Here is a 13,188-nt window from a genome sequence, read left to right on the forward strand (position 1 = left end):
CACATTCAGAAAGGAGCACATGGGAGAGTTAGAGCTTTAGTAAAGTCTCTCCTCAAGACATGCACAGTGACTTGTCAGAAATCTTTTGCAAAGATCCTTCCCTGCTTTCTTCTCTTATTGCAATATTGAGCTGAAAACCTGCCCCCCGTGAGCCAGCAGGATGTCTGTGCTTACTCACATACACACACACTTAAGATTCTGCTGACAAGTTTCCAAAGCCCCCGAAGTAACTGAGAAAACTCTTTAGTAGATCACATTCTGCTTTTTCCAGGGACTTCTTTGTTTTGAACCCACTATTTAGAAAAAAAAAAAAAATTTTTTTTTTTCTTTCCCATCTGTTAAAGTAAAAAGTATACAATTGGGTGAAAAGAGTTAATTAGAGTGAGGAGGTAGAGAAACTACTGCTTCCTCTGGGGTGGCTCCAGGAAAACAGGTGGTAGTGGTCATCGAGTTTGATTTCTGAAACTAGTTTGGCTCTGTCCAGATCCTGGCTGGGCTGAGAGAGGTCTGTCAACAACAGCAGCCATGAGACAACCAACTACATTCTGAAAAAGCCTCCTTGCCAAGTTCTCCGCAGATTCCCTGGATTCTGGGTCCAGAACAAATTAATGATTTTGTGTCGAACCTTCCCCAGGGGGGTGTAGTCCCAAAGACTGTTCAATCTATCAAACAATGACTAAAATTCTAAAACAGTGATCCTTAAATAATCAGTAGTTAGGACGGCCAGGAGCTTATAACCACAGCATCCTAACAAGAAGCACCATTCTGGGTGAAAGCAGAGAGTTTGCTAGCTGTTTAATTGTCAGTGATGACTCATTATATCCCTCATACTCTTGCTGGTCTGTTCTCTAAAGAACCAGGCAGAAGCACACATTCCGGGGTGTTTTCCACCAAATGAAGGAAAGGCATAGGTACACAAAGGCCATTGGCAAGTGTAGGCACAACTGAGGTCTGGGAACTCTAAAACAATGGATGATTAAAGCCCTAGCATATTAAATAGATTTGTGATGATACATTATAACTTCATAGTTACCATTTTTATGAAAGATTTCAATTATGAAGTGGAACTACAAATCACCTCTGATTTCATTTATTTGTTGGTAAACATAATCTCGTAAATTCTTATCAAGTGGTAAGAAAGTGAAAGCAGAGCACTGATATTGATGTATGTTACTTGGTAGTGGTTATGGAAAGTGGCCAGTAATGCTGGGTTGATAAATCATGAGTAGACACGATTTGCTCTCTTTATCCAAATATGTAATTCGGAGACGTATACCAAATTGTTTCAAGGAAACTGCAATTTGCACCATGCCACTGTAATCCATTGCACCTTGGGAAGCAATTTTTATTCCATTTGATTTTGAGAAATAATATTACCAAAACTGAATACCGGCATTTGCAGATTGGGGAGAAAGAGAAAGTAAGGGAAAGGAGAGAAAGATAAGAAAAAAAAAAAAAAAAACTAAGATTGGTGAATTTAAAAAATATCCATCTCTACTGAACAGGTAACATTTTTCAGTAAAGTTTTTCTGCATCCTGAAAAAAGTAAAATAAAATTCATGCTGACTTTCAAAAGCCAACCATTTAGGTCATTCTTTAAAAAAAAAAAAAAGAAAAGAAAAGAAAAAAAGATAGCCAGCAGATTAAAGGAGCTCCATTTATAAAAATCAAATGGACCTCTAACAAAGCTCATTTGGGACATGAATAAATCATCTGGTCATGAATTATTTATTGTTATCAAGAAACAAGCTGGGGATTCCAGGAACTGGGCTTTGGGGAGGTGTTGAAGCCAGGCAATGAGCAAGTTCATTGTCACCTACCCACCACGGGAAGTGGGAGGACAGGCCACGGGGTATCATCATCATCTGATGCAGACCATGCAAGGCCCCCACTTGAGTTTCAGGGGATGCATCAGCAGCATTTACACCCCAGAGCATAAAGTAAATAGAGTTTGATCTGTAGAATTCTACTTTAGAAAACTGCAAATACTCGGTAACAGACAATAAGATTTTTTTTTTTGAGCATTGATCTTTTTTTTTTTTTTTTTAAATATACATAGGAAGATGAGCTCTGTGCACAAGAGTAGAGGTTGAAGGTTTACATTTAAGGGAGCTGGCTAGAAAATACCTGAGTAATACACTGTGAAGAGTCGTCGGACCTACTCATTCCTGGCTTTGGGGGTTGGCTTTCTACTGGGGCTGGGGCGAGAAGAGAAAAAGGGAGCCTCTCCGATTTAATCAACTAATCAACGTATATGTGTGTTCCAGGTCCAAACTGCTTTGCAGGAACAACAATAATCCCGGCTGGCATTGAAGTGAAAGTGGATGAATGTAACATCTGTCACTGTCACAACGGGGACTGGTGGAAGCCTGCTCAGTGTTCAAAACGCGAATGCCAAGGCAAGCAGACTGTGTAGGAAAAATCCCCCACCGATGAGGAGTTCCTAGGAGAGGATGCTATGGCTTCTACACTGCACACGTTTGAAACAAAACAAAACAAAACAAACTCCTGCCAGCTACAACAGGGTCACCAGCAAAACCTTTTGGGGTTGACAAAAGTGAATATTTTACTAAGAGGAAATTTCTCTCTTTCTCTCTTGCTATATAAAGTATATATAGTAGACGGCTATCGAAACCGCTTTTGTAACTGTCCATGCTTGATGGAGACTTGACCACTGGATTTCTGAAACGAAAAGGAAGAAACAGCCTCGTACAGGCTCCTTCTCTGGTGACACCTCTAGCCTGCCAGCTCAGCGTCCGCCGATCTGCTTCATTTTTACTCTTCTGTACATCATCACCATGGCATTTTTCTCTTGTAGAATTTCTTTTTCATATTTAGAGTCTAAGGGGCCAGAGTTGACTGCACAGTTAAGCTTGGAGTTGTGTCATATAACCTTTAGCAAAGGGACCTCAGGGGTGAGCACCCTTCCTGACCAGGAAGACGCAGGAGCATCCGACCAATCTCTCCCCTCGGGGGAAACATGCCCTGCAGGGTCAGAAAAAGAGAGGTACATACAGGTGGCCCCAAGGCTGGGGCAGGGTGGGGAACCGAAGCTTGGTGCAGTTAAGTGGGAGATCGCAATTGAATTCTCACAAACCACACATCTCAGACACAAAACCTTGAAACTGCCAATCAAAAACTAATATGTGAAGAACACCATGAGCTTGACTAAAGCATCCAAAGGGAGCCAGGAATTCACAATTGTAGCATTAACCACCAGATTTTCTCATGCCGCTGAATTTCGGTTTGGTTCGTAGCTTAACACTCTAAACCCACTCGGTCGCCTGGCACTACACACACCAGACCCAGAGCGAGTAGCCCCACTGTGCATCTGAACCCTTCTGAACACCCCTGGCTTTTGAGTTCAGATTTGGCTGAAAGCCAGGGGTACCCACAGGCAGTTTTTATGGTTTGGGACTGTGTTTGCCATGTTTAAGTAATGACCACTCAGCCCTATGTCTAAAACACAGATTCAGGACACTCTTTCCACCTCAAGTGCTGATTTAAATTAAAGCTTAGGGTAGAGTGGGTCTTGCACAATACAATTCCATTTGTTGAACATTTTTTTAAAATGTATATATTAGATACTGAACAACTAAAGTGAACCTTTGAAGCGTCTCAAGGTTGCCCTGGTAATGCTGCTCGTATAGTAACAGAAAAAAAAATAAAATACACAGGGTATCTGATGCCACCTCGAGTCAAGTGCATATTTGGCGATTCTTGAAACCACAGGGCACAGTTAGTTGCTTATTCTGCTCTCCTGTCTTGAAAACCCTGGCGCAGGTCTGGCAGGGTCCTTGAGGAAACTTTAAGGTCGTCTTCGTTATCAATGTTCTTTCCTTTCCCGCCCCCCACCCCAGCCTGGGCTTTGCCATAGCTCTTGCGGAGTGCCACATTCTAGAACAAGCTTTCTCAAGCTTAAATCTGTTGACATCTTGGGCCAGATGACTCACTGTTGTTGGGGGCTGCCCTGTGCGTTTTTAGGATGTTTAGTGACATCGTTGGCCTCTAGCCGCTAAATGCCAACAGCAACACCCTATAACAACAGATTGTCTCCAGGCATTGCCAAAGGTCCCCAGGGAGTGGGGAAGGGACAAAACGTCACCTGGTTGAGGATCAATGGTTTAGGATAATCAGCACAGAGTGGTTTCTGCCCACGTGGCATACCAAGCAAGCTCTGGCTGGGCCTGTGGCTTGGGTGAGCCTCTAAGCCCTTTGGGACATGCACAGTCAGCAGCCCCAAGGGAGACAGGTCAACCTCCCCCCAGTGGAGTGATGCTTCTATGGTCATAGGTCCACCCCCACGACATACTTCTTTAGTCTCATCAGCTGGGTTTTCATTTAAAATGGTCAGCCTCTCCTCCCTGGAAGCACCTCCAGTCATCGAGAAAGAGTTGTCATTTCCAAAGCTAACGTGTTGACAAGTCGGACCCGACACTTCTCACGTACACTGTGCTTGTGTATGATACAAACAGCCATGCTGGCGCCATCGGAGGAAGAACATCCCGCCGCCTTCCCTTAGAACACCAATTTGCAGCAAGGTTGGTGCCTTTTGTTGCCACCATGGATACATCATATAGACAGTCATGAATCATTCATGAACAATTCTGCATGATTTATTCCTGCACTCCAAAGCAAAGGCATTCCATACTTCAGCTTGTGTCTAGACAGAGATGTATTATAGAGCTTGCTTTGCCCTGAGGTTGCCTGGTGCCAGCTTCAAAACTCCACACTCTTGGAAAGAAATAATAATAATAAATGACAGGAATAAGGTTTGAAACCCAGAAAATATCATTAATAGAGCCATGTAGCATAGTACCCTCTCTATTATTAAGGAGTTACTATGTCCTTTCTAGGAAACAGAGAGTGCAACTGGGGAGCCAGGCGTCAATTTGCATCAAAGTCTTGGCACAGTGATAGTTGCAGCAAGAACTTACTAGAATGGAGTGTAATATCCATCAAGAAGCTCTTTGCAGAGTTTGTGGAATGAAGGCTACTCTGTGGTCTCTGTTACCAGCCAGAGAGAGGGATTTTTCTATTATTATTATTATTTTTGTCGTTGTTGTTGTTGTTGGATTTTCTTTTTCCTCTGAGTTTCACTACACGCTGTTTCCTTTAAGACTTTGTAGCACTGACATTTTTCTCCCTGTAGGGAGAGATGAACCTATACTGTGACAGAATTTCTCATAAACCGATAAACATTTTACAACTTCCTTCTACCCAGGTCATTGAGAAATTCTTTCCAAACTCTGAACAACAGAGTTCTGGTCTCATCTGTTTCGTTTTCTTTTTTTTTCTCTTGAAGGCTTTGTTTGCAGCTCCACTGTCCATGTCTCCCATTCCTCCTCTGTCCTTGGTTCTCGGCTTTAACTACAGCTTTGTTTAAATAAGGGATCAACATCCTGTTTGTCAGCTGATGCCTGTTAAAAAAAACGATTCAGTTTCCAAAATCTTTGAAAAATGGTGTGCCTGAAAACTAGTGAGGAAAAAAAAAAAAAAAAAACACAACACAACTAAACACTAAACTGTAAAAAGGGGATTCTAGCAACAATATTTGATGTGTAAAAGACTATATTATTAAAAAATTATTTTGTTAAATATAAAGTGTGTTAACCAGCAAACATTGTTTGTGGTATATTTTTCCTTCCAAAATTCTCTCTCCTCTCTACCCTCATCATTTAATAACGAATCCTCAGTGACTTCTGTCATCTGAAAGTACATGTGTCATTAGAGCTACATTCAATTAGATTTAAGCATCAGCTGTAGCATTTGCCTGCGTACATTTTCATTTTTCATAACGTAAGGCTGGGCTGACTTGAGGATCAGACAGGAAGCTTAAAAAAAAACAAAAAAAAAACCAGCAGTGAGAGTGTGATAGGAAAAAATATTTTCCTGACCCTGCATCCATACACAATACTAATGACAATCTATAATTATTGAGTGCCTGGCTCTGTTGGCTGGCCCTGAGCTGGGCACCAAACCCATAGTATCCTGTTCAAGCCACACAGCAAAGCCTGCCAAGGAGGGGTTCTTATTCTGGCTGCTTTGCTAATGAGGAAACCAGAACACAGAGAGGTTAAGTGATTGGCCCAAAGTCATAGGTTAGCTAAGTGGCAACACAAGGATTTTGTATTATAAATATATGCAAATATACGTGAAAATCAGGAAATCATATGTAAAAAAAAAATCAATAGTCCATTTGCACACTGCCCAGACTCAACAGTTTTCAAGATTTTGCATAATCCTTCAACCATTTTTTTTCTTCCCCTGAGTATCTCAAAAATTTTATGTATTTTAGAGAGAGAGAGTATGAGCAAGGGGAGGGGCAGAGGAAGGGGGGTGCAGAGAGAGAGAGAGAGAGAGAGAGAGAATCTCAAGCTGAGTGTGGAGCCCCATTCAGAGCTCTATCTCATGACCCTGAGATAATGACCTGAGCTGAAATCAAGAGTCAGATGCTTAGCCAACTAAGCCACCCAGGCTTCCCTTGAGTATTTTAAACCCAAACATCAAGCATCATATCACTCCAGCTCTATATCTCCTTAAAAAAGAGGAATAGTTTCTTACCAACCATGCTATATTACCAAAGCCTAATAAAATTAAGAATTCCTTAGCACCATCTAATATTCATCTTAAAATTTCTCAGATTTTCTAAGATATGAGGGATGGGGGTATTTGCATGATCCAAATCACCCATAACCTTGCATTTAGATGTTATGCCCCCTAAGTTCAAAATGGGGCTCTAACCCTGCCAACTGACAGCTGTGAACTCTGACAGAGTCGCGAGTTTGTCATTAGAGGGTTTGTGCTGGGAAAAATTACGCTTTTAAAGCAAGTAAAACTCCCTCCCGACACTGAGCAGGGTGAGCAGTGGGCAAGAGGTTTTCTACCAAATGACCTCAGAGGGGCAATAAAGAGCCTCAGAGCAAGAACTGTTGTGCACACCAGCTCTCAGAGGACACCACCTTTTATATGTGTGTAAGCTTTCTTTGGAGAGTGAGAGCAAACTGTGATTTTTCTTCCCCTTGAGACAATCATGCTGCCTAACACAGTAAAACTGAACAATATTTTATAAATTGTCATCATCTGCATTGTTGAAGGAAGGAATAGTCAACCACTAAGAAAAGGTCAGCATGGAGTCCCCACATATACATATACGCATCCCCACTCCGCCAACCTTTTCTTAAAACAAGATCAGATTTTTCTTGCTTTCCAGTTTCCTGTGTGTCCAGTTTTCTTCTCCCTGTGTCCTTCCCAAAGGGTTGTTTACAGTTCATTTCCGGTTCAAGTTTCATGGGAGGGTACTTCAAAGCATAACAGAGAAAGCTACGAACGGTGATTGGAGGCCTGGGTTTGCTGTTGTTTGAGGACTTCCCACGTTGAGACTTTTACTCTTTTGAAGAAAGGAACCCTCATGATTTTGAAAGACCAGTGCTGTGTCTGAGCCAGCAACCTCACTTATACCTTCTTAGCACATTTGTAATGGGGTTTATACCTTGAATTGGAGTGACAGTCTTATCAGAGAGCCGCAAATTGTGCGTGTGATGTGAATACCTGATTCTTCTTGACCAAACTTAACCCATCCAGAAGGCACATTGTTCTTTTAATGAACAGTGATATCATGCCCCTTGTAGAGTAAGAATTAAGTGAGTTGAGTTAAAGCAATTCCTGTTAAGTGCTCAAAATTTGTTTTACGCTTCAAATATCCTCAGTTGTGGCCAGGATTTGATGGCTTTCTTTTTAAGTTTTGACAGCCTTGAACTCAGGTTCTTTGAAGCCCAAACCTCAACTTAATCCTAATACTTGCATTACAGCTTGGCTTTGAGTAGGAGCACTTTTAGAAAGCTATATTTTAAGAATTGAGTTGTAAATCTTTCCAAATGAATAAATTCTTCTTAGGGGAGAATTTGGATAGAAAGTTTAGCTACCATTTCTTGAGCCCTTTCTGTTGTCAGATACCTGTATTGGCTACTTGACATGAGACGATGATTTACGTTCATTCATTCAATGATCCCTATTAACCACCACGAAATTATATACTGGTATTTCCATTTTCCAGACTGGAATGCTGAGATTCAGAGATGTTTTATGATTTTTTTTTCTCCAGTTCATATAATTAGAAACCAGGTATTGTAAGAATTGAATAGAATACTACCCATAAAAAAGCTTAGAAAAGAAGACGGCACATAACAAGAGCCTATTTTGGTTAGTTATCCTTACCAGGACTGGTGGTAACATAAGAGAGACTTCATGAATAAAGTAACCTGGATTTAGATCTTGTAGCTTGAGCAGCAGTTAGGCAAACATTTAGGGGACGATACTGCAGCATAGAAAAAATGACCAGCCTATTTGGACTGTGACAAGCAGTCAGATGTAATGTGACCATGAGGCTGGAGATAGAAGGATACAGTGAAAGATGTGTCCAGGAAGGAAACCCAATTGTTAGGCCCTCGAAGATCACGCTACGAAAATTGGATTTGGTTTTTCTTGATACTGTGGATTTCTTTACATCAAAAAAGAAGATGAGATAGCCATCTTCGTGTCTTAGAGTAACAATTCTTAGGATGGATTATGGTGTGGAGAGAAAGGGGCAAGGAACTAATGAGAGGCAATTACAAGCGTCCAGGAAGGAATAATGAGGATTTGATCCTGTAGTGGTGGAAATCAAACAGATCCTTTGGGCAAAAGGACTTCATGGAGGGTCCAGTGGAGATTCAAGAATTAAAATAGTCCATGTTTCTCATTCAGGTGATTAGAAGGATATTGATGCTAAATAACAACTGCCAAAAATGTGGAATTTACACGTTCCTTGGAGGTGTTAGCACATAATCTCATTTTAGGAGATGTCAGCCATCAGAAGGTACTGGTAATAGCAGGCATTTAGGATCAACCTCAGATATGCTTATCTCTAGGACAGCTCATTTTCTGCTTTGCCAGTGCTGCTCTCATCTAGGTTTGAGTAACTGCCATTAGAATAGCCAAAGTTCTCCACTGGTCTTATATGTCCCATCACAGTTTTCTTATCACAGTTTTCTTAAAATGAAAGTGAAAGGTTAGAATGGCAAGAGTCACAGAATCATTCTCCAGTTTGTGACAAATACTACTCCTATCATAGTCCATAGTGAAGCAATTTATTTTCATATTGTGGTACAAATTGTTTAAAACTTTCTAACACCTCTCTCCACACATGCCCCTTCAGAATATGAAGACGGTGGTTTCATTTTCATATTGAATTTCATCAGGAGATTCTGGAAATTCAAAACAAGGGATGAATTTAGCCCTCCACCGTGGCCTTCTCTGCTTGTTTACACACATACACACACACACACACAGAGGACGTAGAACTAAATGACAAGTTAGGTCCTCGGAAAGACTTTTGATTTGAGATTTCCAAGGATGTCCACCCTGCTCCCATTACAGTTTTCTTTGCCTTTGTTTGTTTTTTGGTTTCATGCCCTTTTTAATTAATCACAACATTGGGTCAGCCAGACCCATTAACTGCATTTCTCATTTAGACCTTTCAGAGATGCAGTTGCAGATGCAATTTAATTTGTTGACCCATGATCGATAGCAATTAATAGCATCTCCTTAATCTTGTTGAAAAGTTGGTCTCTGGCTTCCAGTAGCTACCATCTCAAGGGAAAGGTATCCACACATGCAGGTGATTTAGTTCCTAGGTGATAGTTGCCCTCAACCACCTACTTTTCTTGTGACTTAGGAGGCATTTCAGAAGGCTCCACTCTCTAGGGCATTTTTTCAATTATCATAAGAAAGTTCATCTGGGCTCTAAGATGCCTCTGTTGCAAGTTCATCATGCAAAAGTTATGGACCAGGAACTCTGACAAAAACACTATATGGCACTGTTTAAATTCAGAAGAGATTTGACTTTTTAAAGTGTATTATGTTAATAAGGTAGGTTTATCAAGTTTCCTGGGACTCCTCCATGCTGTCTTGTGGCTAACTCAATCACTGCAATTCAGTCGTTTCCTTTTATCAATTATAGTAATTAAAGAGTCTGTTCATTTGTTCAATAAGCAATGTTTCAACTAGGGAACTAGACACTGGTTAAAACTAAAGGCTTTTTTTTTCCCCAGCTTTAAGAGCTCATGGTCTGATGAGGCAAAGAACAAGGCAATTCCATAGTAACAGAGAGGAATGTGCTATGCTCTAGGTATGAATAGGTACACTGGGAATATTGGCAAAAGGCCAATATTCATCAGGGGCCTGTGGGAAGGCTTCCTGGGAGATGGAGCTTGTAACATGAGTTTTAAAAGAGGAATAGACTAGATGAAGAATGAGGGGGGAATCCCTGAGTGGGTCAGTGGTTTGGTGCCTGCCTTCAGCCTAGGGCGTGATCAGCCCAGTCCTGGGGTCAAGACCCCTGTGGGGCTCCCTGCATGGAGCCTGCTTCTCCCTCTGCCTGTGTCTCTGCCTGTGTGTGTGTGTGTGTGTGTGTGTGTGTGTGTGTGTGTGTCTCATGAATAAATAAATAAAATCTTAAAAAAAAAAAAAAAAAGAATGAGGGAAGGAGCCAATACGCTCTTGGATTATATAACATGAAGTTTCTACTGACAACTTCAACCACGTAACTGTCCCATTTTGTTGATGAGGAAATCCATCCAAATCGTAAATACGTGCCTGGTGCCAAATCAAGAGTTTTGCACAAATAAAAAAGGCGACAATGGGCCACCTTCATATCATGAAGGAATCACTTATTTGTCCCGATGTCATCATCCCTCTTTCTCTATAGTCAATTTGCTGGCCAGTGGAATTCCCTCTCCTCTATCCAATTTTGGGTACCCAGTACACTGCAGTTTATCAAAACTCATTCTTCCATCTTAGCAGGAATTTGGGTAATGCCATCCTTCAATGATGTTTGTATCTTTAGCCTCATTTGTTGACTTTTCTTCCTTGGTGCCAGTTTCAACTGTGGCAACGGAAGCCTATGGCCCCAGGGAAAGCATCAGGAAACAAGCAAGGGATGTATTTTTGAGCAAGAATCCCTTTCCAAATATTTAGAAATGACAACAGGAGGATGGACACGTGCTCTGTAAACTATAAGACTAGACTTGAAACCAAGGGTCAAAAAGTGTCCCGTGTTACAATCTTATAAACTGATAATGAAAAGATGTTAGGCATCATCTTGCAGAGAAGAGTTAAGGTTAATGGGTATATAAATATAAGGCATAGGATTTGTAAATTGCAAGTATAAAATGTCTAAGGTGCATATGCGTGTGTATGTGTGTGTACGTGTAAATAGCCACAGGTCTATGTATCTATAGAAGTGCAAAGGCTAGAGGCGTTACGCTGGACTGATGGCCGTGTCACAGAGGTCACATACTTGCTACGCCTCCATAGAGCTAGGACACTCTGCTCCCACTTTTGTACCTAACAAATGCAGGCTTGTTTAGCTTAGAGTAATTCTTACCCCACCTTTGCCTTACTGTGAAACATTTCATTAGTTCTGCTTGTTCATAGATTTAATTTTCCATCCCTAATCATTTGTGGCTCATGTGGTCCATCGATTTCAGAGAAAAGCTGAACATGAGCGAAGGAGAGCTGCAGGGGGGGATGAAAATAAGCTGTCATGGAGCCTAAGATCATTGCAGTGGCCATGAGATATATATAGGTACAAAACAAGAAAACAGGATTTCTTATTAAATGTGCAAAATATTAACATAACATATGGTTGGGGGTTTTGTTTGCTTTTGTTTGGGGGTTTTTCCCCCCTTTTTTTACAAATAGATAATCATTTCTGTTTAAGAGGCCTCATCTCCCAGTTACCTGATCTGTTTACTAATCTGATGTGGCCCTGCAGGGCACCACTCCTATAAGCTGAACAGAGAAGGACTGCCCTGGACATCCAGGCATCCCTGAGGATACTTGCATGCAGCTAGAGGAGAATGTTCTCTGAGCCACTTCACTTGTTTACATAAGACACGGTCTTATCCCTCAGGTTGGGCTTGTTACCTTCTGTTCTTGAGAGAACCCAGCAATGTTCTGAGTTTCTTACCACTCAACTGCCTGTTTCTCAGCCTGACAAGTACTCTGCTCTCAGGAATGTTAACTTTAATTGCTTGAGTTCGCTTCAGAAACCCACTTGTATCTTCCAATTCATGAGCTATTGAACAGCTCTATAAGACATACTTTGGCTATAAATAGTAGTAAGAGAGGCCCAGAACCACTCATGAGTGAGAGCAGAGACAACCAGTGTTCCATTTCCCACCTCCTTCTACCCAGCAGAGTGCTTTTCAGCAGCAGCCAGGCCAGTGTCTACCAAGACTCCAGAGTCAGCATCCTATAATAGCTTCATTGGAACACTAGGACTGGGGCTTTTTGTTTTTGTTTTTTTAACGACCTTCAGCTATCCTCCAATGAGCAGGGAAACCAGGGTCACAGCGGCAAAACTGTGAAATGATACATTTGAAAAGCATAAAGTAACTTAAGAAATAGGAGAGGTACACAGAATTATGATATTTCACAATACCAATGTAGCGTGCAATGATCCATTTCCCTTCTTTGCACTTGCCAAAGTAAAACCAGAACATACATCTGTAATCACATATTCCAGCCCATTGATTTGCTCTCATAGAAAATGGAAGGCTAGTCATCAAACTCACATGCCTATTGAAATGATGTCAACTCCGAAAAATATTCTTTGTTTACCATAAAATCTACATTTCAGTACATATAAATCCACTGTATGTAGCCTGGGTATAGAGCACCATACAGTTTTCTTCAGCTGTCTCCTGGAGAATAAAAGGGCATATTGGAAATGCATCATGCATGCAATGAAATACAACCTAGAAACATGTTCTCTAACCCTCTGCACCGGCACAAAGTGAGATACAGATTTTTTTTTTAATTTATTTATGATAGTCACACAGAGAGAGAGAGGCAGAGACATAGACAGAGAGAGAAGCAGGGTCCATGCACCAGGAGCCCGACGTGGGACTTGATCCCGGGTCTCCAGGATCACACCCTGGGCCAAAGGCAGGCACCAAACTGCTGCGCCACCCAGGGATCCCGAGATACAGATTTTTAAAACTGCTTGGTTAGCTTGAGCAATTGCATACTTAGCATAATCAGACCTAAGGTTGAACTAAATAAACTGGTCCAAAGTAATTTTCTTGGGATACCTGATTTATGGCTACTGAGCCGAATCAAAGAAACTGGATCATTGTAAAGGCC

General features: G+C 41.3%; 1 protein-coding gene across 1 annotated transcript in view; it reads left to right on the forward strand.

Moving 5' to 3' along the window:
* VWC2L (von Willebrand factor C domain containing 2 like) overlaps positions 1-5,513 on the forward strand; it is a 160,916-nt gene extending 155,403 nt beyond the window's left edge. Inside the window, exon 4 of the mRNA XM_025442045.3 lies at positions 2,268-5,513. Coding sequence (XP_025297830.1) covers positions 2,268-2,416 — 149 coding nt within the window. The 3' untranslated portion in view covers positions 2,417-5,513. The remainder of the gene's footprint in view (positions 1-2,267) is intronic.
* The last annotated feature ends 7,675 nt before the right edge of the window (positions 5,514-13,188 follow it).

The sequence above is a fragment of the Canis lupus genome, chromosome 37, assembly GCF_003254725.2.
Source record: "Canis lupus dingo isolate Sandy chromosome 37, ASM325472v2, whole genome shotgun sequence".
Lineage (NCBI taxonomy): Eukaryota > Metazoa > Chordata > Mammalia > Carnivora > Canidae > Canis > Canis lupus.